Source organism: Aulonocara sp. 'chitande type north' Nkhata Bay, linkage group LG12 (genome assembly GCF_057382095.1).
Source record: "Aulonocara sp. 'chitande type north' Nkhata Bay isolate Kocher_YH1m ecotype deep benthic linkage group LG12, A_spYH_male_GT1.1, whole genome shotgun sequence".
In the NCBI taxonomy this organism is placed as follows: domain Eukaryota; kingdom Metazoa; phylum Chordata; class Actinopteri; order Cichliformes; family Cichlidae; genus Aulonocara; species Aulonocara sp. 'chitande type north' Nkhata Bay.
The window spans coordinates 22578693-22603567 of record NC_141355.1 but is presented as its reverse complement, the minus strand read 5'-3'; the positions used below and the strand labels follow the sequence as shown (position 1 = coordinate 22603567).

Genomic DNA, 24875 nt, shown 5'->3' with positions numbered 1-24875 from the left:
TCTGGTTTGCCCTAAAGTAATAAAGCAAAAACTTGTGTCACAAACAACAACTTTCCTGATTTATGACCTTGACTAGAAGTCAGGGATGTCAAATTCTGGCCCTCATGGACCCCTATCCTGCACGTTTCAGATGTCACCTATACCAACATAGCCAATTCCAATAAAATAATCCCCAAACACCTAGTTGTGCACAAGTCTGTAAATGATTCTTTTAATCAGCTGTGTTGAAGTATGGAAACATCTGAAACCAGGAGGACAGGAGCCTTGAGAACTAGAACTGTACATCCCTGCATTGAACATGGCACAGCCATTCATGATTTACACTCTATTCATAACATGGAGCTGGCAGACAGGATAAGTAACGACAGAAATTAGCTAGACCGCACAGTGTAGTGTAAGTGCTGCCTTATGGTAAACTTTGGTAATATGATGATGAAATACAGTCAGCTGGCATGGTGACACTGCCAGTATTAACCTGCAACCAAATCTGCAGCTCCATACAGCAATGTTACGACTTGGATTATATCTTATAACTTGTAACTCTTATGCTGGCTCCCCCCAGTAGCCTACTGTCTGAAATATTACAATAATTCTTTAAGTGTTTCCTTGGTATTCTAATTTCAACGAAGTTTACTAAACTCAACAAACTTAATATTGCTTACCGGGACATTTATTCTCTCCTCATTTTCTTTCACCGAAAAATTGTTTTCTGCGGTGCCTCTTCCTTTGCTAACATGATGCTCATAGTGCAGAAGCCGATGCTGCATTCACTTACACTCGGATATCTGGGCTTCACTGTGAGAACATAATCGTACATTTGATATTTGATTAAATTTTATTATTTTAGCTTCGGGGTAGCACCTGGGCTGTCCAGTCTGGTTGGGGTGGCCTGTGCCCCCCAGGGGACGCCATTGGAGGCTAACAGCGAGAGGCAGACTGTTAAAAACAGCAAGAGCCAAAAACACATACTTGGCATTCTTAAGGGAAGAGTCGACGTGAAATCTGCGCCGTAATCATTACAGCTGGAAAAAAAGAAAAGGAAAAGAAAACGACCTTCATGTAGGAGGATGACTTTAGCGGAGGAGGACGCGCAGATGATTTCCTCCACCTTAGGGGGAGGATCCGTCCACGTAACGCGAGGCAAACTCACCGCATTTTCTCGCATTAGCGTTTCCTCCTTCAGCCGTGATGCATCAGAGTAATGAAGCGGCAGTCTGGAGATGACCGTGGCACCCACGCTCACAGCCAGCAGTCTACATAGAAGAAGAGACCGCTGCTGAACCTCGCTTTCATTCGGACGTTTTTGGTGATTTTTTTTTTTTTTGCGTAAAGAGGGGGAGTGACTGTTTGTTAATAAAGCCATCATCGTAAAAAATTAAAGAAGTGAAATCTAGAGGATGAGCAGCTTAGGTCATGTACCCACACGGGTGAAATCCAAGCGGACTGAGGTCAGGCTCGGCGCGGAGAGGGATCATTTTGACAAGCAGCAGGTAAATATGCAGGAAACGACGGGTTAATGCCCGCTGTGGGACGGACGGTAAACCTGGGTTTTATTCAGGCCTTCGGTGGCTTCAGAGGATGAGTGAATATCTACTGGATAGGCCACAATCCCTGTCCCCAAATTAAATGTTTAATGAGTGAATTAACTGCCCAGAAGGCGTCGCAGCTTTACCAGTGGCCACTGAAAGATCCCACGCGGGATGCTCCCTGTGTGTGTGTGTGTGTGTGTGTGTGTGTGTGTGTGTGTGTGTGTCTGACTGTATGGCCTATACTGGAACATTAAGCCGACCATAAGTACAAACTCTTTGGCATAGCGTTGTAAATTTGGACTGTTTAAACACAATGCTGAAAGTGCTTTGCCATTGCGCACTGAAGTCAGTCCATTGGTATCCCGGTATCATGCTCATCTAGTCCTTCCGGTTTGGCCACCTTTTCCCCTAGTATAGGCATCTCTCCCCGTTTTTTTTCCTAAACCACCTTCACGTTTCGTTTCTTTGTTGGTTGTTGTGTTTTGTTTTTTGAAAACATGAAAAATAGACCCTTAACTTTGACAAACTATCCTAAAACATCACCTCAGTTTCTTTTGAATGTGTGCAGTGAAGAAATGAAGGCTGCCCTCATTCCTCACACAACAGGTGCTTTGTGGTTTCTGCTCCTTACTCCACTGCACTGTTCCATACATGGCGAAGAGCTAACCCGGGCACTGGTGGATTCATGTTGTGCATTCGTGTTATTGGCTAAAGCCCCGGAGACGCTATGGCTACATTTTCAGGTGGAGAACACAGATACACCAGAGCCGAAGCGAGTTGAGTAACTAAACAAACAGCTGTCCGGCCGGTCAGGCTTACAGCCCTAATTTATCTGAACTGAGTGGAGCGTTTCCTCCGCTGGGCGTGTGTTTTACTCGGTGTTTTATTTGCTTTTGACGCACGTGTAGCGAGGTGGAGCTGAGGTTCTCAGACTACTGTGGCTCAGCAAATGACAAGAAGCAGGTGTGGCTTTGCTTTCAAAACTAGGCATTGTTGTCAGACTTGTAGCTTATGTTCCTTTGTGTCAAACGATACATTGCACGTAAAATATGGGTTTCAGGGAGCTGCTCAAATTCTCAGCATAATCAGGTCTAGTCAAGGGATTTGGCACAGTGGATCATAAACTCCTAAAGCAAATACTTCAGTGGGGGGTCCTCAGAAAGAAAAGCTGCTGGATGGATTCAGAGTGTGGAGGTAGGAGGAGTCATTTCCAGGGTACTTAATATGAATAGAGGAGTGCCACAGGGATCGTGTCTAGGGCCACTGTTATTTATTTAATGTATAAACAGTCTTTGGTGGGATCATGCAGTTCAGGGCTCTTAGAATGAGTTAGTATCTCAATAAAAGTACTTAAGATTATAATTGACACTCTCTCTTTTACGCCTCACATTCAGTAACTAGTGAGAAACCTTTTACTTCACCATTAAGTCCATTCTGTTCTTTTTATTGCCTTAACCTTTGTCTTTGCTGGATTATAGTGATGGTGATATTTACATACACATCTTCACAATGCTTACACATGCTGGTGCACGAAGATTTATTACAACTTTAAAGCTTGTCTCATATCAGAAATGAGGTATAAGCCAATGACTTTTATTGATGACTGACTTTATTGCCGCTGATGTTTATAAATTCTTTATTTTATTGTTTTTTTTCACCAGCTGTGTTTTAGTGTAGTTTTGTGTACTTCTTCCTCAGTGTGTGCTCTGCTGATTGTACTGCTGTTTGTCTTGGCTTGGCCACTCTTGTGAGAGATTTTTACTTTTAAATCTCCAGAGTTATATTTTCCTAGTGAAACAAAGGTTAAACAAATAAATAAAATTCAAGCAGCAGTCGAGCTGCATTGACAACTGTACCCGGTCAAAATGCAAATGAAGTCCTGGCAGAATGAGGAATCTGGACTCCTGTCTCAAATAGTGTGCTAATTGCATACAATTTATACAGACTGTTGCTTTAAATGTTGCATAGTGTTGCTAAAATGTGTTCTCTTAATTTAATCCTGTTATATTAAAGAGGCTGCTGCATGTAGTAGGGAGAGCTGAGAGACTGAAGCTACTCTGGTGCTGCTTTTTATTATTTTTTTACTTCCACTCTCTCTCTCTTTCCTCCTGTTTTGCCTTTTCACGTCGACCTCGGTACCAAGGTGAACCGTCTCGCACAGCAGCTTGTGTGTTTTTGTGCGCACTGTACTGTTTGCACTCTGTTGCCTGAGTAAGCACCCATGAGAGGCAGAGGTAAGGGGGGGATGGGAGTAGGAAAGGGCAAATTCAGCTACTCAGTGGGAGTAGAGAGAATGAAAAGGTTTCTGGTTAACTGTTTAGCCACTTTACTCCACAGGTCACTGCATGTTATTAGAGTTTGGGTTTTTTAGGTTCTTAGTAGTTCCAGCCTTGTTGGTCTGTGCGCAAAATCTATTACAAGAAGTGACTTTGATACAGAATGTGCACATTCTTTATATTTACATAACAAGCCGTGTTTGCCTGTGACATCCTTATATTTTCACTCATAACAGGCCAGTGGTAATCCTGCTGTCATGGTTTGGTGCTGAGATGTTTGAGCCATGGTTTCATTATATTTATGTTCCACAGCTACTAATATTAATAAACGGCATGTGAGTCACGAGCTAACAGCTCAGCGAACAGCATATGTTTTGTTGCTATTTTAATGCAATAAAGATAATTCAGTTAGATATAAAACTGAGTCATGACCCAGTGATCTCCATATCTGCAGCTACTCTTCCCTTGTGTTCACTCAAAGTTCATTCATCTACACTGTCATCATACCTTTTTAATGCATGTACTTCATCCAGTCCTGTTAAAGGTAACTAAATATGAGCCTTGTTGGCTTTTTGTTTTCCTTGTAGCTGTTACTATTCATGTTTGCTCCAGCTTGTAAACTTATTGAAGGACATTGTGGTGATAGATTCATTAAAGTTGACCTTCATTCTGTTTGGGGCTCACATTCCTCAGCCTCCCCGTGGAGGTGTACAACTCTGACTCATTCCTATGGTAGGTGTTATCCAGGCCTGCCGCTTTGTCACCAATTTGCTTCATAATTCTTATAGACAGAATTTCTAGGCGCAGCTGTGGGGCTTCAGGCGGGTTCGGTGGTCTCAGTATGTCCTCTGTGCTGTTTGCAGATTATGCGGTTCTGTTGACTTCATTGACCGATGACCTACTGCTTGCATCCAGTGTGAAATGCTGGGGTTAAAGTTGGCACCTGGATTTCTGAGGTCGTGGTTCCTAGCTTTAAATGGGTGCCTTGCCCACTCCAGGTTGGAAATGAGTTTCTTCTCTAGGCAGAGGAGTTTAAGTATCTTGGAGTTGTCGTCGTGAGGAAGGAAAGAAGGATGAGGGTGACTGGTGCTGCGCTGGGTCTGTAGTGAAGAGAAAGACGAGCAACACTGTTGCTTTATCGTTTCAAGCTTCAATTATGGCCACGAGCTCTGCGTAGTGACTAAGGAGAGTGCAGATAGAAATGGTGGAAATGAGCTTCCTCTAAAGAGTGTGAGGATTTCAGACTCATTTCCTCCACATCGAATGGAGTGCTGCTCCTTACCTCATCCTCCTAAGCTCTCTCCCTACTTCCTTTAAGGCTTGTCTTCTGATTGGCTGCACCTCTGAAACTGAGGATTTGAAGAGTAGGTGGGTGGGGTTGCTTGCAGGAGGTAGCTCAAAGAGTGGCTTTGGCACCCTTGGAGACCACGTACTGATGCTGCTGTTTGGGTGGGCGATTCCATGACCGATGGTACAGTTATATTTGGTAATAACACCACCATTTATTTCCCACTTTCATGCATTAATAGTGGATTATAAACCAGATCTGAGGGATTATAATTTGGATGAAAGTCAAATGAACTTTTTTGCTTTTGGGTTGGGAGGTTGTTTTAGATATGGTGTTTCTTTTGCTCCCTGTACATCGTTTCTGTTAGGACAAAATAAGACACATGATGTGGAGTACTGTTAGGTTTATTGCCTGTGTTGATGTGGGAGAAGCAGAATGAGTCAGTCATAAAACAAGATAACAACAAAAGATGTTAATAAAACACCAAATGAAAAAGGCCATTTGATCTGAGAGGATATTTAAAATCACTGAAATCTTTGATTCTCCATTTCTATGGTTGATTTTTGACCCTGGTTTCACTTTTTGGTATGCCAGTCATGTGATTTGTTACCATTAACTCTACCTGCAGGTAACCTCAGCTAAGAGACGTGAGCTGTGTTCATGTCTGCGCTTGACCTTGTCAGCCAGAGCCTCAGCAGCACTCTGTTGAATTAAGCTGATAAGAACCAGCAATAAGTGCTCGTGCCTTGGGGCGTTGAGTCCAGTGTGAAACAGTTCTGGTGTCATTTGACTTTGTTAACTTCACGCACTCTCATCTAAACCACAATGTCCAAGCACATGGACATGCTGCTGAAAGCCAGAGACGACCAGGTAAGCTCAGACGTAAGGAGGTTGAAGGCATTAAAGCTACGTGCTTGGGGTGTGCACTGTGTAGTAATGCTAGCTGGCAGCAGACCGTATGGCAGGCCTCAGGGATTAGTCCAGGCTTTTTCTTTCTCTCACTTCTCCTCTGTGCTGGTCAGAGGGTTTAACCACATCTGAACCAGCCTCCAGGAAACGGTGCCGGCATGTTTGAAGCTCTCGGACTGAATGGCTGTGTTAGTAGAAAGTTTGGATTTCATCTGACTTTACCGTGCCATAGGCAAATGGTATCGCTGTGTAGGAGCGTTTGGTGTAGGCTGATGTGAGGCTAGATAGTGAGACCTAGTGCTGTGGGTAGAGGCTGACTAACAAGAGCTGCAGCTGATTAATAGATTAGCAGAAATTACCCGATGCTGTTTTTATTAAAGGGTTATCTGATTTTTTTTAATTTTTAAGTTTGCATTGTGATATTTGATCTCATTAATTTTTTGGATTTGTGCAGACCCAACAAGTAAGCAGGCAAATATTGAAAAATAAATTAACGTAACTGTTATTTGTTTGTGAATGGTTGCTAGTTTGACCCCTGTGGGCCAAACCAGCACCTGTTCCTTGCCTAAGGCATTTAAGAGTGTGTGTATACTGGTGCTAACCCGTTACAGCTTAGAAAGTGCTGCAGTAAAGATTGTGGCTGTAAATCATATAATGTACTTTTTTTTTCCCCCCCAACAATATCTTTATTATTTTTTACATTTTAATGACTTGCAAACAGTCCAACATTCTAAATACTACATGAACATACACTCCTCTCAGACAGCAAAAAGAAAACACAAGTCGTCAGATTTATCACTCCATTAAAGGCCTAAATTTGTCATTATCCCAAATCAAATGTCATTGCCCTCAGTCCTCGTCCTCCTCAGATAATACAAATCCTTCTACAAAATTCACAAATGGTCTCCACACCTTCTCAAAAACATCCAATTTCCTTTTCAGTATACATGTTATCCGCTCCAATGGCAAAGCCACCATCATTTGTTTTATCCACTGTGTGATACTCGGTTCCCTTGTTTGTTTTTTTTCCATTTTAGTGCAATTAATCTTTTTGCTTGTAACACATATAATGTACTTTTATCATTTTTTTTTTTTTTAAACTGTATAAAGCATGAGCTTGTCCTGTTGGCTGTCTCGCTGTTTTCTGACAGTCAGCCTTTCTGAATGTACTATGAGAGTTTCCCTGCAGCCTCGCTGCTCAGCAGCCATCTGTTGAGGCCTCTGTGCCAGGCTCTGTGTGCCAGGCTCTGTGTGCCAGAGCGCGGCCCCCATCCAACCCAATCTTCTACCCCAGCTGACGGCCTTCCTCCTCCAACAAGCCCCTCATTGTCGCACAGACAGCCACACTCGCACTGTGAAAACGAGGGACTCGCGGTTAATTTGCGTCAGAAGCTTGTGGGAAGGGAGGGTCTCCTGTTAAGCGCTACACCCCTTCTCTAACTCTGAACCTCAGTCTTCACCCACAGTAGCCCCTCTGTGCTCTCCTGTGTGTGACCATGCTTCTTCTGGAGCTTGTGTGCATGGATCAGCGTGGTGGCAACCTTCAGATTAAAGGAGCTTTCATAATGTTTTGTTGGATAAAGCAGAGCTGCCACTGATACGTGATTATGGTTTAAAACATAAACCTTTCTGTGGTGTGGACTTCCCCGGTCAGTGTTTTAGACAACCGGGGTCTTATCAAGGCTTTTATTTTAAGCTTCCACTGTATATTCTGGTCACATGTTTGTGTTTTTAAAAAGCTTTTCTATCAGGAGAGGTAGTTTGTGTTTTTAAAAAGCTTTTCTATCAGGAGAGGTAATTTGTGATAAAAGGGAGGGTGTGATTGCGCTGCGTGTCCGATTTTTCTCTTGTACAGTGCACTCGTTCTAAAGCAGACCTCCTAAATCATACAAATGTGGTTGGATTCAACAGCTGTGATGTGATGGGGACCAGTGACAATGCTAGAATTTCAAGCTTCATACAAATACTCAGGAAAATACTTGGTACTATTTTCATGAAGACAAAACAATTAAGTAGGTTTTTAAAGTTGATTGACAGAGAGTGTGTGGTATTCAAAAAAACAAAGCAGGTTGTCCTGTGTTCGGTGACTGGGCTTAATATTTTCATTCCTGATCCAACAGACTTCACGTTGGTAATTTAGACTGCTGGTTGATGCAGTTTTAGAAAGTTTATATAGAGAAATAATTTTTGTTAAATTAACACCTTCTATTATACCATTAAGATAAGATAAGATAGAACTTTATTAATCCCTCGGGTGGGTTCCTCTGGGAAATTCGATTTCCAAAAAAAAGCACAGCAACGACCGAAGTTACAGTTACAGAATTGTTATATATCTATATACACACACACACACACACACACACACACACACACACACACACACACACACACACACACACACACACACACACACACACACACACACACACACACACAGAGACAAATATAAATAAAATATACAAAGGGGATAAATAGAATAAATAGGAATAAGAAATAAAAATACAAGTGAATTGCACATTTCAAGTATTGAGTCTATTGCACTGTTGACTATTTACAAAAAGTATTGCACAAGGTATTGTACAGTGAGGTGAAGAGGCACTACAGCTTAGTTGTTCCCCCCTCCTTTGTCCTCCTGTTTCCCCTCCCTCTCCCCTCCAGAGAGGAGTTAAACAGTCTGATGGCGTGTGGGACAAAGGAGTTTTTAAGTCTGTTAGTTCTTGTCTTGGGGAGAAGCAACCTGTCACTGAACAGACTCTTCTGGTTGTTAATGGCCGTGTGCAGAGGATGTCTGGCATTGTCCATAATGTCCATCAGTTTCTTTAATGTCCTTTTCTCTGCCACTGTCACCAGAGTGTCCAGCTTCATGCCGACCACAGAGCTAGCCCTCCTGATCAGTTTCTCCAGCCTGGATGAGTCCTTCTTTGCTGTGCTGCTCCCCCAGCACACCACAGCATAGAAAAGTACTCCAGCAACCACCGACTGGTAAAACATCCTCAGGAGCTTCCTGCAGATGTTAAAAGACCTCAGCCTCCTGAGGAAGTACAGTCGGCTTTGGGCTTTTTTATACAGGTGCTCTGTGTTGCATGACCAGTCCAGTTTATTGTCCACCCACAGCCCGAGGTACTTGTACTTGTTGACCACCTCCACCTCCTCCCCCTCTATCTGAACCGGCAGTGGACCTGCTCTAGACCTCCCGAAGTCCACAACCAGTTCCTTAGTCTTTGAGGTGTTGAGTTGCAGGTGGTTTGTGTGACTCCATGCGACAAAGTTCCTCACCAGACTTCTGTACTCCTCTTCCTGATCATCCCAGATACACCCCATGATGGCCGTGTCATCTGCAAACTTCTGAATATGGCATAATTCAGAGTTGTAGCAGAAGTTAGAGGTGTACAGGGTGAAGAGAAGAGGGGACAGCACAGTTCCCTGTGGTGCTCCTGTGCTGCTGACCACTGTGTCAGACGTGATGTCCTTCAGCCTGACGTACTGACGTACATTACAGACAGGACTCGTAACACTAACATGATCTTTTATTAGTTGTAGCTGCTAGCTGGTTCCGTAATGATATCAGTAAAGCTGAAGGGTAACGTTACCTTCGGCTGCTTCCTTATTTCCTCCTGGGTTAGAACAGCAGATGGATGAACATGCTTGATCTGGCAAAGATTACAGCTGCTTCCCAAAGCTTAGTTTACGGTAATGAAGTAGTCAGTTTGCAGTGTTGCAGTATTTGACTATTAAGAGCAGTTTTCAACCATTGCAAACAGGCAGTTATCCAAAAACCCAACTGCAACTTGCTTGATGTGGATGATGCTGCGTGTTGGTCGAATGCTGATTGGTTGACAAGTGGGCCAGAGCAGAGAATAGAGGGGCATGCACAGTTCACCAGGAAAAATGCAGTAAGAAAAGTACAGATAGCAGCTGCAGTGGACATTGTTGCTTTAACGCTCATTTTCACTTCATCCATGCATCTATTTTCCTCTGGTTATCCATTCAAGGGTTGCAGTGGGGCTGGAGTCGATGCAGAGCACGATGTAGGGTACACCCTGGACGGGTTGCAAATCTGTTTCAGAACTTACACATACAACCGTCCAGATCTATGGATGGTTAGAATCACCAGTAAACCTAACACCGAGCATGTTTCTAGGCTGTGGGGGAAACAAACTCAACACAGAAAGGCCTCAAACTGGACCTTGAACCCAGGACCTTCGCACCACTGTCCTGGGTTTACACTCTATGTTGTGGTCAGGCTTTTGTTTTTTCATAGGCAAGTCCACTTGTTACATTACCTCATGTCCATATTAAGTTTCTGCTGTCACCATCCAGGAAGTTGCTGACATCTGTGAGTGCGTAAATTATTCTCTCAGTGATTAAATTAAAAACCTGCATTTAAAAAGCTTAAAAAAAAAAAGAGAGACAGAAATGCACAGGAGGAATCGACGGTACTGAACAGGCCAATCAAGTAAACAAGATGATGTCCCTTTGCATTATATTTGTGCTCTTTTATGTTTGTCCAAATTACCTCCCAGATCTTAAATTCCTCACAGCTATTGTGTGTTTTTCCAGTTTGCTCCACTTCACTAACCTGCTGCGAGCTTGCATGTTCTGACAGAAACAAGAAGGTCTGGTTGATTGCGAAACGTCAGTGGGACACTAGTCTGGAAATTAATGTTTGTGTCCTGTCCTTTCCTCCCCCCCCCCCCCCCACATTCCTACTGTGATTCTCACATGCATATCCCACCTCTCAGCCTAAATTTAGCGATGACTGGGATCACAGTGGTCCAGCGTAATTGTGCTGTCTAGACTCTGCTTTGATCACGATGCAGTCATTATGAGTGATTTCAATCTTTCATGTTCCCGAAAGGAAACGCGATGGTCAGCAGTGATTTTTATCAGAGATGTTACTTCTACATGGCTCTGCTGTACAGCATTTTCGTGCTCTACCTACAGACACATTTGTAACGTCTATTCAGATTGCAGTTTTTGTTTGTTTGTTTTTACAAAAGTTTTTCTGGAAATCATATAGTTCACAACATTGAGTTTCATCCAGGCTGGGCTTGTACCTGTTTTGTTTACATAACTTGTTCTTTTGCAAAGCCTTGACCACTGCTTTCTGTGCTGATTTCAGTAACTGGATAGCGTGGGGAAAAACGCTTTTATGTGAGTGGCAATGTGCCATGAAACAGCAGCTGGGCACACGTTGTCTCACACTGTGGGGGGGGAGGGGAAAAAGTAAACTTATGCACGCAGCTCTGTCTTTTTCTTGATTGGGCTCTCATGTTAAAGAAATTGTTTAATAGGGCTTTGATCATAATAAATGTCACTTTGAGAGAGCAAATTTATTTCCAGATGGGATTCTGAAAAATAAAATAAAATGCATAAGAATATGTTTAAATGAAGACTATTGAGAAATATTTTTATCACAAAAACTATGAAAATGATCCAGAAACCACTGTCGAGACATAGAGGTGATGATGATGGCACTGAGTGGTTGTGTGTTCTCCCTGTGATTGATTTAAAATGCGTAAATCCCCAGGAGGAGATTGATCCCCGTGTGTGTTTCCGTGTTTCCCTTCCTGCTCCTTTGTCAGCGGTGCTCGCTTTACCTGCCGAGCAGGTTGTAGATCAGCTCGCTTTGTGTCCCGTAAATCTGATGACACTCCGACTCTGACGCGCCTCATCAGCGGGGTAATGGCAGACATTATCTTTCCATGTGGGGTTGGTCTCTTCTGATCGCAGTTCCCACAGAAAAGCAGTAATAAAGTTAAGTGGTTTTGTTGTCTCACTTGGGTGGCACAGAAACATTAAACGTGGATTATCTTACTAGAGATGAGATCACACTAAAAGCGAAGGGAAAGTTCATGAGGTGCAGTCACACTGATGCACTTTTATGATGACCTTTGTCCAATTGTGAGCTAAATTTAGTTCACTGTAGTCAGCGGGATGGGTTGAAATTAGTCTAATCAAAAGAGGACAGCCAGAAATCCATCAGTACATTACTGTGTACACAGTGCAGTCACTGTTCCTTTGACTCCAGTCAATGTCGTACAACTGGTTATCATTTGTTTTGCTTCCCAGTTAAGGTGCAATGCATTATGTTATGTCTATTGTAAGTCCTGCAAATGGAAGTGATGTTTGTGTGGGTGGAGAATCAAGACGTTCAGGCTCTAACAACCTCTCTCTGCTTCTCTTTCAGCTCAGCAGCATCAGCAAAGCCATCAATTCCACTGAGATACCTGTGAAAGAGAAACATGCTCGACGTATCCTCAATAATAAATCTCAGCAAAATGACTTGCACACAGGCTTGACATGGTAGTTGCCACCTCTAAACAAATTTTTTTTTTAAAAATAGTCCTCACTTAAAATAAAAAGGGACATTGATGGAAAACGGAAGCGTTAAACGCCACCTGATTAAGCAAACACTCCAAAGAATATGAGAGAGCATGTCACTTTTATGATCTGGTCACACTTCTGGTCAAGTAGCAGGCTGGAACCCCTGAACAGCAGGAAGGTCAGGAAAAGGCTGCGATATTTCTATGATTGTTCCAGCTTTGTTTTTCATTACATGTTTTAGTCATCGTGTCGAGAGCTGAGCTCGTGTTGAGCATAACCGGCACAGACAGACTTTTTGTGGCTATCCATTAGTGAGTAATGATCCCAGATAGAGCTGATTCAGATCTATCATAAAGCTGGAAACCATGTTATTGGAAGCAAAACAAGGCCACAGAAACAGATTTTAAATATGCTGCAGGAACATGAGGGGAGAGATGCATGATGTGATCTGACTCAAGTTGAATTTGCTCATCGTTGTGTCTTTAGTGCTTACCAGAAAGAAAGAAATGGATTATAAAATGCACAGTGCTGTGATGGTTTTTGCTTCCTTAATGAAGGACAACAGGAATCATATTGGGCACTCACAGGGAGAAGGGAGCCTTCACCTTCTGGTCCTACGCTCTGGGCTTCACTTTTCCCAGCAGCTCCATCCTTTGCTGGAAGTTCTGCCATGTGCTGCACAAAATCCTGCGAGACGGGCACCGCAATGTAAGGCACCAAGTACCCTCCTGCATTTCTATTACTACCTAAAGCGCCAGACGCTGGAGTGCAATTAAGGCAAAATTTTAAAACCTGTGACTGTTTGAATATTTTGTCGTACAAATTATTCAAAGTTTGAGTTTTTACTCATTCAGCCTGTTGTCTTCACAGGTTCTACAAGACTGCACGAGACATTACAGCTCCATGGTTGAAATTGGGGAAATATGGGTGAGTCCTTGGATCTTATTATAGTTCAGAAACTAATCATAATTTTATAAAGGCAATTTTATAGAGTAGTGTTGTTGTTGTTGTTGTTTTTTTGGGGGGGTTTTGTTTTTCCTTTTAAACTTGCTCTTCTAGTGTTGTTAAATAGTGTAGTGGTTTACACATTCACCTAACAAGGTAAAAAAAAAAAACTGATTCAGTCCAGGGAGGAGAAACAAATCGTGATTTTTACTTATGGGGCATAAGTAAGAAATGCCAAATTAATGCAGGCAGAGTGACCCGCTGTGGCAAGCCCTTGTGCTGAGAGCATCTAAAAATTGCTCTGTCTGGTAGAAATGATGCCACCTGAAATCTGCTTTTGAACAGTTTGACACCCTGAAGCTCTTTCATCATTAAACAGCCATCGCTTGTTTCACTTTCGCTTTCTTCTGTACCAGCGTCCACCATTTTAGCCAGCTGGTCATCGCTACAGGTGGCTAATTTCCTTAGTTCCTTCTTACATAATTTAGGGATTAATAAAGTGAAACAAAAGCACTGGCCTCTCTCTGTTGTTGGTTGAGCCTTTGTTTCCCAGTCAAATCCAGAAATGAATAATTTTTTTAGCTGCTACATTGTTCAGTCAACATTTGGCTCTTTTAATGATGAATTAACTCGAAAATGCCTCTTGCCCATTTAACCCATGCTCTTCTCACTCCTTGGGGTTTTCAGGGCAACCTCCATGACAGATACGGACAGCTGGTGACTCTCTACTCGAAGCTGCTCTGCACAAAACTGAAGTTTCATACGAAGGTAAATGCACCGTCACTCATGTTTTACATGCACTTTATGTGAATGGATAACTCAACCACATTTGCATTACAAATCTCATGAAGCTGCACCTCATTGTAGCATGGCGATATCCCAGCAAACCTGGAGATCACAGATGAAGAGCTGGAGCGCGCTGCAGGAACAGACATTAATAATGTGTGAGTTTCATAATATTTAATGGAGCTTTAAGTGCCTGTGTAGCCTTAAATCCCTGTCTTCCTCAGTCTTATACTGCTGTCAGCTGCATTTGTTAATAAAATAAACAGACAGGCCCAGTTGCTGTGTCATTTCGCAGGGTCATAGTTTGAGTGCGTGTCCTTCTCAGTCTAACAAAGGTATCAACTTCTCTCCTGCAGCTTCCAGCTCTCTGTGGAAGTGTTTGATTACATGGACGCAGAGCTGCGGCTGGCCGAGACAGGTGAAAACAAAAACTCATCCCACCTTTCCTCCCCTCTGTCCTTCCAAGGAGGCGTAACCTGAGTCGAGGTTGAGAGCTGCTGCCTGCTGACATTATCTATTAATGCACAAAAGCTAAGAGCCTTTCAAAACAGGACTGTCAGCAGCTCTCAGTCTATCTGTTTTCACAGACTGCAGTTTGTTTTCTTCATGAAGTGGCTTCAGATACTCTTGGCTCAGTTTTGACTCGTCATTGTTTTTTTGTTTTTTTTGTTTTGTTTTTTACTTGTGAGGAAATGCTTGCAATTAGAAGACATTAAGCAACTTCCTCCAGTTTAGCAGTAATGCTATGATCCTCCCAGTCCCTGCAGGGCGGAGGTCCAGCAACACGTATCAGACTGTAAACAGAATTTTGCAATGTGGTTGTCATATCAAGAAAAATATTCAACTCAGAAATTTTCAAAATAAAATGCAGCCAACTAATTAAGTAGCAAATGCTCTCTCTCTTTTTTTTCTTTTTTTTCTTTTTTTCCTTTCAGTGCTCCGACAGCTTAACTCGTCCCTCGCCATGACGACTCTCACATCAAGCCAGTGTCGCCTGGCTCCGCTGATCCAGGTCATCCAGGACTGCAGTCACCTCTACCACTTTGCCGTCAAGTTGCTGTTCAAGCTGCACGCCTGTAAAGATGATTATTATTCATTAATCAAATGTCATTTAATGTTCTGTGACTTTAATGATTTAAATGCTTGGACCATTTCATCAATTTTAGGTCTCCCTGCTGATACTTTGCAAGGACATCGTGATCGTTTCCACGACCAGTTCCACAAGTAGGTGGCTATGAGTAAAGAAGGGTGACTGCATTAAAAGTTTTTAATACCTGTGGAAGCTTTGCAACTTAATCTTGCCGCTCCCAGTCCCCGCAGCTCTTGGAACTAATGCAAATGCATCCCTTCCCCCCCCCCCCCCCCCCCCCCCCCCCCTTTGTTGTGTCAGGTGGTGACACAAATGCATTTATGTTATGTTCAGTAGCCATAAGGTTCAGAGGGAGCTCCGGGGTTTATTCGTCACTCATTGTCACAGTCGAGTAACAAAGTCACAAAATCAAATCTATTTATAAAGCACGTGATCGAATGTAAGAAGAGAATGGAGCCTGCAGAGTATGTGTAGCACATGTCTAAGTTTGTCTTTGTGCTACATTATTGTGCATAAATATGAGGTGAATATTAAAGTTAAGCTTGTTTTTCTTTTGTCCTCCAGGCTTAAGAACTTCTTCAATAGAGCCAAAGAGATGATCTACTTCAAGAGACTCATCCAGATCCCCAAGCTGCCTGAAGTAAGAACACAGGGGGAAGAAGGGAGGCAGGATGATGATAGTGACCGCCTCCATTTTGGGGCGTCAACATCTTTATCACAGACCCCCTACTGACATCTGCGGTCTGAAATTTGCAGAAATCTGTACATAAAATTTAATGTCTTCTCTTCTTAGTCCCCGCCTAACTTCCTGCATGCAGCCTCACTGGCGAAACACGTGAAGCCAGTGGTGGTCATCCCCAATGAGGATGAACCGGAGATGCAGGATGACGACGATGACGAGCCGGAGCCGCTCATCGAGGTCGACAGCGTCACGACTTCCAGCGTACAGGCTCAGCCACAGGTACGGCATGCTACACCCACTCAAGTACTCAGGTGTTACCATACTGCTGTGTGAGCTGTCTGTTACATTTACTGATTCCCGCTTTCAGCAAGTGGACATATTTGATCAAACCTTCGGACCTCCAAATGGAGGCTTTGACGACAGGTGAGCTAGCCTGTTTTTAACTGCGAGCCTTCATTGTTTCAATGGTGTCGGGAGTTTCTTTGAATGGGACTCTTTTCTCTCCGGCAGGGACCTCCAGATTGAGACCCTTAAGCGGGAACTCGAGCTGTTGAGAGCAGAGCTGGAGAGGGTGAAAGCCGAGGTAAGAGCTGTTGAGAGTGAATGGCCTGTTGCGTGGACTTAGACAGTTTTGTGTGTGTGTGTGTGTGTGTGTGTGTGTCTGCATTTGACAGTGCAGGGCTTGGTTAGCTCCGTGCAAAAGAATCTGGGTCATGTGTTGGGAGGATGTGAATACTTCTGACATGTAGAATGTGGCAAGTAGCTTCTGAATGAGATGACTGACATTGCAGACACAACTTCAGCTTTCATGCAAAATGTCTGGAAGAGGAGATTAGCTGGCCCAAACTTTTTATATAAACATGCTCATGTCTCTTTTTCCTCCTGTAGGCTCAGCGTTACATCACGCAGCTCAAATCCCAGATCAACAGTTTGGAGGCAGAGCTGGAAGAACAGCGTGCGCAGAAACAACGAGCCCTTGTGGAAAATGAACAGCTGCGCATGGAGCTCGAAGCGACCCGCCGCCGCAACACTGAACACGAGAGCTTACAGACCACCTTCATCGAGGCTGAAAGTAAGAGTCACAGTTAATACTCTTACAGACTTACAGACTGTTATCATCAACGAAAATGTAAAAAATAAATAAATAAAAAATCTTTCTCCTTGGTCTTGTCTGTGCAGAAAGGGCACAAGCCACTGAACAGCGGTACAATAAGCTGAAGGAGAAGCACACAGAGCTGGTGAGCAGCCATGCTGAGCTGCTTCGGAAGGTATACACAGACCGCAGACCAGTCCAGAGGTGTTGGCTTTAAATTAGATGTCAGCATCTGGCTGTGGGTTGTAACGTCAAGTGTGTTAATGTGCTGACAGAGTGCAGACACTGTGAAGATGCTGTCAGTAACCCAGCAGACCCAGGAGGAAGTAGAGAGAACCAAACAGCAGCTGACCTTCGAGATGGATCGAATAAAGCAGGAATCTGACATGAAGGTTGATGGAGTTTTTGCTCTTTTCCCCATAAAGATGACCTCCCATGTTGAGGAGTTTTAACACCTGTTTTTTTTGGGGGCGAACCCCAGTAAGTCGTACAGGCAGAAATAACCTTCACTAACTTCTAATTCACGGTCATTCTGTTCTGGAAGCAGGCCTAAAATGAAATCTCCCCCAGTGCAGAAAAGAGACACAAAGGTTGGTCCAAGTTACGTGTATAGAAGATTAATGCTGTTTTCCATCACTGTAGATGGAAGAGCAGAGGTTTGAGGTGGAGAGGGTGAAAAGAGAGCTGGAGGAGAAGATGGCAGAAGTGACCCGTATCAAGGCGACCCTGCAGAGCAGCGAGGAGGTGAGCATGGGGTAACCTTCATGGCGTCTAGCTAACTCATCTCGATTTAGTCGTCAGTTTAGGCGTGCTGCACGTTACCGCCTGGACTTTTCCTCCGACATTTGCAGCCATCTGCCTGTCCAGGCTCCGCTCACTGCTCTCTCTTTTGCCAGACGTCGGAGCAAATTAACAGCTCGATGACAGCTCTGCAGACGGAGAAGGAGCGTCTGATGCGGTCTGTGAGCGAGAAGGAGGCTGAGCTGTCATCACTGCGGCAGACTGCGCAGCTGCAGCAGTCGTCGCTTCAGCAGGAGCGAGATAAGACCAGCAGGGAGCTGGGAGAGCTGCAGGGAAAACTGAAGGAGAAGGTCAGTCAGGACACAAGAGCCAAGCTCAGCGGTCTCTGCAGAGTGCTATTTTAAACCTGTTTGCCAAAGCAACCCAGATCATAAATAAATGTCCCAGAAATGCAGCAGTCAGTCCATTGTATTTGTACTATATGGTTACATTTACACCTGCACACCTGGAGATCTGAGGTTTCCAAATACCCTTTGTTTTCTATACAGTTACAAATTTTTAACACATCATGCCTTATAAGCTGTTGGATAAAAGTTTGACCATCTAATTATCTCATTCTACCGCAGTAAAGGTTTTTGCTTTTTCCCTATTACTGCTGCAACAGTGGCAACCACATTAAAGCAGCAATGCGACAGACTAAATTCACCTAGCAATAGCCAGAAACCTCCAACAACCACTCCTCAGACAGTTTGGGAACATTTATTTTTCCATTGTGAGCAGAGATTGCCACCTGGTCTCTAGTCCTTAGATGTAACAAGAGTATGAATATCACAAAAACGTTCTTACTTCAAAGTCTCTAAAATCTAAGCAAAAGTATGTTGACAGGCGAGCTATAGGCTGATGCTCAGAAGATAAATTACAGCAGAGAGACAATAATTGGACCAGACATCGTGAGTAAAGTAAATGTGCGATAAAGTCAACACAAAGTTAAAGCAATGAAAAAGATGCTAAACTAAATGTGAATATAAAGAAATCCTGATGTAATAAAGATGACATCTGCTGCCTTTTTGAACTATTTTTGAAAGTAACTAAAACACTGTGGCTGTACACAGACATTTACATCTAGCTCTCCAACAGCATGCTTTGTATATATTTGTATATTTTAATAGTGCCATAAACCTGTATGTAAACCTGTGTGTGTATAAATGTAGACAAGTCAGGAGGAGAAGATGAAGCAGAAGCTTCTGGAGGAGCAGTTTGCCCTGCTGCAGGGAACTATAACAGAAGCTGAGACCATCATCCAAGATGCTATTGCCAAGCTGGATGATCCCCTCCATATACGCTGCACCAGCTCTCCAGGTTCGATTCCTGTGCTCAAAAATTTAAATGGCAGAGCGTGTCCCTAGCTTGCTGACCACATGCATAAATATTGATGTCTGTTGCAGAGATTGAGCGGCCTCTAATCTTTTGCTGTCCTCCAAACAGATTACCTCATAAGTCGGGCGGAGGCTGCACTTGGCTCCATCGACAAAGTGAAAAAGGGCCATGCAGATTATCTGAGAAACATGAGCGGTGAGTTCTCTCCGCTTCGGCTCGGTCCCGCTGACCTCGTGGCTGCTCGGTAATCCTCGTTGATATGGCCTGCTGCCCTCTCACTGTCTGATCTTGTAACCAGATGCTGGCACGCTGCTGAGATCTCTGACCCAGTTCTCTCACTTGACCGCGGACACAATTGTTAACGGCAGCGCTACTGCACACATGGCACCCACTGACCATGCCGACAGTAAGGAATATTTTCTTGGCTATTTTCTTAACTTTGTACTTTAAAAAAAAATGTGTTTATTGTCCACACCATATGCTGATATGCAAGCCTTTAGTCTTTAAGTACGTGTTAGAATTTAGTTACTCGGTGCATAAATGATGCAGAAGTATGACTGATGATTAATCTTCGACGCCCCGCAGAACTGACGGAGAACTGCCGAAGCTGTGGCACTCAGAGTCTGCTGTTCTTGGGGGAGATGAAGTCCAAGGCCACGCTACAGAAGGCAGACCCAGCCACCATTCGCATAATCATACAGAAGATCCTACACCTGGGTCAGGTGAGGGAAAACATATATTTAATGGGAAGCATGTACTCCAAAGCATTCAGGAACTATTTAACTGAGCCTGAAGAGCCTTTTGGTTCACCATCTGAGATATGAACAGCATGTGAAGCTGCCATACTGGGGAAGCTGCTTGTGGGCAAAACTGCGGACATTTAGAAAAATATTACTGCATTTTATAATAAATATAAATGTAATTATATTCTATGCCAAAAACTCTAAATGTAATTATCTTATTACATTTAGAAAAATATTACTCCTAATATTGTACATCATGTCAGTCTGCTATCATACCGCATCATTCCTATAAGCCAGAGGATGAGGCCACTTTACAATGTTTACACTGTTAAATGTTAAATGATCCATCTTCATGTTTGAGGTTAAAAACAGGAAGTGGTAAGGATGTAGGTCAGCAATCAGAGTTTAAAGGCAGCGTGAATGTAGAAAACTCAGGTGGATTACTGACACATGAACTATTTAACAATCTAAAAAACAGACTTCCACAAGAATGTCAACCAGCCTGCTCCTCAATCTGAAAGATTTTAAACATTTTTTTGATTATTTAAGTCCAGTCTGCAGTATAATCATATAATACATAATACTTTGGGGGGTTTATTTAGACGTGGTAATCCTTTCAGTTTTCACCTGGCTTCTTTGGAAACAGGAGCCTTAAAGAGTCAGTTATTGAATTATACTCCTTATTAGCAATGTAACCAACCATACACGTTACCACTGAGCTCTACTTCAGGCTCCAGTTTTTACCTGTGTAGGTTTAAACAAAATATTATTTCTGGTCTTATTGACTTTTTCCCAAACACTTCCGCTTGTACCATCCAGGAGCTGCGGCCAAAGGGCTTGGACGTTCGTCAGGAGGAGCTGGGAGACCTGGTCGACAAGGAGATGGCTGCAACATCTGCAGCTATTGAGGAGGCAGTCCGCAGGATCGACGTAAGTACTCTAACTTGAAGATGTTAATGTTATCTGTGAAGAACAGACTTGTACTCTGCAGTGTATTAATTTTAAGAGATTACCTTTTTTTTCCCCTGTACATTTAGGAAATGATGAGTCAGGCACGAAAAGACACCACAGGAGTTAAACTGGAAGTCAATGAAAGGTTTGTTTATCCTGTTCTTGTTTTTTTGTTTTTTTTCTTCATTAAACACAATCTTATAAGAAGATTTCTTCAGATCATATTTTTATTCTTATTAGTATCACCATGTTTATTAAAGACCAAAGCAATTTAACTCTCTGTACCTCCCACCCCGCACTTACAGGATCCTTTTCAGCTGCACAGACCTGATGAAGGTACTGTACTTTAATTTCTTTCATTAGCATATGTACTACACTTCTGTTTTTTGAATAATCCAGTCAACTAAACCTTTAGCTTTCTTTAGTCTTATTCTGTGCTTTTATCCTCCTCCATCTCCCCCAGGCCATCCGCATGCTGGTCATAGCATCCACCGACTTGCAGAAGGAGATTGTCGAGGGTGGGCGGGTGAGTCACACTGTTCTCGCTTTGAATCCAAAAGTGGCAGCTTGTTTTGTGTTTCTGAAATCAGAGTGGGCCGCTCTGTTCCATTCAGAAATATCGGCTAACTGTGCTGGTGTTTTTCTTGTAAAGGGCGCAGCCACCATTAGGGAGTTCTATGCCAAAAACTCTCGCTGGACAGAGGGACTCATTTCTGCTGCCAAGGCGGTGGGATGGGGAGCCACGGAGATGGTGTAAGTTCTCATTGAATTTCTTTGCATCTGAAATGAATGATGATTCTTATTTGAAGCTAGTGGTCTGCACCATTTGAGCAACAGGAACTGCATCCACAGCTGTTCTGAGTATCCATTTACGACCTTTTAACAGGAAGTGTAGCCTGTCATAGGCTGAAGCATTAATGTCGTGTGTTTGCCCGATTTCTCACAGAGAGTCTGCTGATAAGGTGGTTCTGCACACGGGAAAATATGAGGAGTTGATCGTCTGCTCTCATGAGATTGCTGCAAGCACGGCGCAGCTGGTGGCGGCTTCAAAGGTAAGATGTACACACAAAGGTTAAAGATTTTCTATTAGGGCCCCGGTTTAGCTAAGCCATGTGGCATATGATCGCCTGTTCATCCTACTAAGAGTGGCCAGCCCAGGCTCGAATCTGACCCGCGGCCCTTTGCCGCATGTCTTCCCCTCTCGCTCTCTCCCTCTGCTTTTCTGACAGTCTCTACTGACCTTATGAAATGAAGCCAAAAAAGCCCCCAAAATTATTAAAAAATGTTACATTAATAATATTACTGCATAAAACTGAATTTAGACTAGACTTTACTTCCTGTTTATTCCTTCGGTGGCTTTAGAGGGCCTTATTGACTTTAAATGAAGGACCACACATTGAACAGTTGCTAGAACTGGGGCTAATTTACGTTAAACATAATGAATCTGGCAGATTATTTTATTGCAGGCCTGGGTTCTTCTTTCTAAAATCAAAAAGTTCCTCTCAGGAGATGTAGCAGCACCTCCTACAGGTGTTGGAAAGGTGGGCCCTGTGGGCTAAGGGTGGACCATAGTGCCCTACCCCAGGCCTGACTCCAGCATGGGGAAATGGTAAAAGTAAACCTGTCCTGGGCGGGAAGTTAATTTTATTTATTTTTAGTAATGGAAAGATTGCGCATCTCAGCTGGTTTGGGAACACCGTGGTGTCCCTCTCGAGAAGCTGTTGGAGGTGGCAGGTGTAGATGGCACAACCTGCACCCTGATAAGTGTTAGAAAATGGATGGATTAAAAATACTGACTTTTGTGGCTTTAGAGTTTGAATAGTGTAATCTTGTCTCATACCACACTCTCCGGTGCTCTCAGGTTAAGGCAGATCGCCACAGCAAGAAGCTGACAAAACTCCAGCACGCTTCTCGCCACGTGAACGAAATGGCAGCTAACGTGGTGGCCTCGACAAAGACGGGCCAGGAGCACCTGGAGGACAAAGGTGAGTGGAGTCTGATGTGTGCAACCGACCGTCATGAACTCTGATGAGCATCTAATATGGCTCTTTCACCCACCTTTTATTTGCAGATACAATGGACTTCTCTGGGTTGTCGCTAATTAAGCTGAAAAAAGAAGAAATGGAGTCACAGGTTAGTCATGGGGCATACTGAAGCATGCCTGCCTGATATTTACTGTGAGGCTGTGGAAATCTCACATTCAACACATTTCTGTGAATTGTTCATATCGAGTTTAGTGAGATTCAATCTGTATTTTGCTGTACAGCTTATGTAATTCTGCTGGTCTAATGTGGTGGATGCAGGAACAAATACCTCACTTAATTTTTTTTCCCCCCCCCTCTCCTCAGGTGAAAGTGTTAGAATTGGAGAGCATGCTAGACAATGAGCGTCTGCGCTTGGGCGAGCTCAGGAAGAAGCACTACGAGATAGCCGGAGTTCCTCTGGACCAGCTTGCTGAGGGGAACGGTGAAACCTCCTCGCTGGTCAATCCTGTCACCATGTCACCAAAACCCTTAAAGCCCAGTCTCATGAAGAAACCTCCGCTGGCCCAGAAACCCAACATCCCACCCAAAAATCAATTTGCATACAGTGTGAGTTTTAATTTCTTTTTTCTTTTTTTTGCAGATCATTGCTCTCAGTAGGAATGTGTCTGATCGGTATATTATCTGATGTACATCAGCTTTTTCAGGAAAAAAATCTAATTGAATGTAGTGTGCTCAAAATCTCACTCATCAAATGTGATCCACTTGGTGTTGCTGGATTTAGAAAATGAAAATGTGGCTTTTTTCTGAATATCAACTTTTTTTTTTCCCTCTTTGGTGCAGTTTAAATAAATGCCTGAGCAGAAGAATGAGAAGCACTAACAGGATGGTTGGACTGAAGAGGAGGAAGACAGCCTTTTTGTGAACCTGCACTTCCTTTAAGTTGCATGCTGACAATCCTCTAATCCTGCTTCTATTGTCTCTGTGTCCTGCTTTTATTTGTCTTTCCTTTTTTTGCCAAAATGGACCAGAAGCCTGATGTTTGATGCTTGATGTCTGTTGGTTTTTTTTTATTATTATTTTATTTTCATGTTATTGTTAGGCATCGAGAACAAAAGGTAAATAATAAAGTTTTGGTTGTATTTGAAGTATTTTTTTTTCTTCTCTATATAATTTTAAACCATTAAACACTACTCCTGCTTTTTAAAATGCAAACCTCATCACTGACCCCAAATCGACAGCATATCTTGAACTTGTAGGATTGTTAGATTTGATCATCTTCTTTTCTGTTTTGGGGTTATTTTTTTTTTCGCTGTTTTGGATGTTTGTCACAGAGCACATCAGTTTTCTCAGCGTACACTGTATGATATTTGTGGTGTGGTGGGTTTTAACGAAAACTGGGGGAATCGCTTGCATCCACGTTTCACAAATTTAACATACCTCCAAGCTTCGCCTTGACGATGGATGCCATTCATGTCCTGTGTAAAACTGCTTTCTTTCTCAAGAATACAAGATTGTCTCAGAGGCCTTGAATAGTGATGTACCAGTGCACTGAATGATACCTGTAGAGACATACAGTCTGTATAGGAGTGTGCAAAGTATTTATAGCTACACTCATCTCTTTAAATACCCCTTTACTAGCAGAGAACCTGGATATTATGTCAAATAGATGCTGTAGTGCTTGCACACACATACTGGCTGTAGGTGTCCTTAATTATCAAATGCTTCTTTCAGGCTGAATATGCAGATTTAGGTTTTAGTAGTTGTATGATATCAAGGTGTTGAAGTCCTTGCTGCCTCTGGGAGCCTTTTCTTATAGGGTCTTACAGGTTCTGTTCTTTCCTCTGTATGAAATGTCTTTATAAGCTCAGATCTATTAATATATTTTAGTAAAGATACTAGTGGGGTTTTTTTTCCTTGTAACATGAATGAACAATAAATGTTTAAATTTTAATGTGGCATTGTGTTCATTCCTCTTCTCAGATTACAGATGATTTTAAGGAGATTTCATCAGTAACCTTTTCATATCTGATTGTTGATTATAACTATTTTTGTCACGCTGGTAATATTAACAACAGCTGAAGTTTAAAACCAATAACAAAGATTTGACATGCTAGTAAATATTGGGGACCAGGAGCTTTCAGTCTTTCTTTACT

At 42.9% G+C, this 24875-nt stretch overlaps 1 protein-coding gene across 3 annotated transcripts; it reads left to right on the top strand.

Moving 5' to 3' along the window:
• The first annotated feature begins 986 nt into the window (after positions 1 to 986).
• On the top strand, positions 987 to 24673 carry hip1rb (huntingtin interacting protein 1 related b). 3 transcript variants are annotated; one of them, XM_086314419.1, is made up of 32 exons: positions 987 to 1490; positions 12193 to 12256; positions 12895 to 13037; positions 13200 to 13256; positions 13962 to 14042; positions 14142 to 14218; positions 14417 to 14478; positions 14996 to 15136; positions 15227 to 15284; positions 15715 to 15790; positions 15944 to 16111; positions 16200 to 16255; positions 16343 to 16415; positions 16721 to 16904; positions 17012 to 17100; positions 17201 to 17317; positions 17568 to 17669; positions 17822 to 18016; positions 18878 to 19025; positions 19152 to 19238; positions 19342 to 19449; positions 19629 to 19765; positions 20606 to 20716; positions 20824 to 20882; positions 21043 to 21073; positions 21201 to 21263; positions 21390 to 21490; positions 21684 to 21789; positions 22599 to 22722; positions 22809 to 22870; positions 23086 to 23328; positions 23563 to 24673. In XM_086314419.1, exons 1-32 carry the CDS (start codon positions 1398 to 1400, stop codon positions 23569 to 23571), a joined length of 3225 nt encoding a protein of 1074 aa, XP_086170545.1. In that variant the 5' UTR covers positions 987 to 1397; the 3' UTR covers positions 23572 to 24673. The 3 variants fall into 3 exon arrangements, with proteins under 3 accessions (XP_086170545.1, XP_086170546.1, XP_086170548.1); XM_086314420.1 differs by lacking the exon at positions 987 to 1490 and adding an exon at positions 5807 to 5963; XM_086314422.1 differs by lacking the exons at positions 987 to 1490; positions 12193 to 12256; positions 12895 to 13037; positions 13200 to 13256 and having other exon boundaries at positions 13986 to 14042; positions 14126 to 14218.
• The last annotated feature ends 202 nt before the right edge of the window (positions 24674 to 24875 follow it).

Bases quoted from the DNA above. Each gene is read 5' to 3' on its own strand.
- hip1rb (XM_086314419.1), top strand. From the start codon at position 1,398: ATGAGCAGCTTAGGTCATGTACCCACACGGGTGAAATCCAAGCGGACT. The intron at 14,043-14,141 runs GTAAATGCACCG...ACCTCATTGTAG, and splicing joins AACTGAAGTTTCATACGAAG to CATGGCGATATCCCAGCAAA. The intron at 20,717-20,823 runs GTAAGTACTCTA...CTGTACATTTAG, and splicing joins AGGCAGTCCGCAGGATCGAC to GAAATGATGAGTCAGGCACG.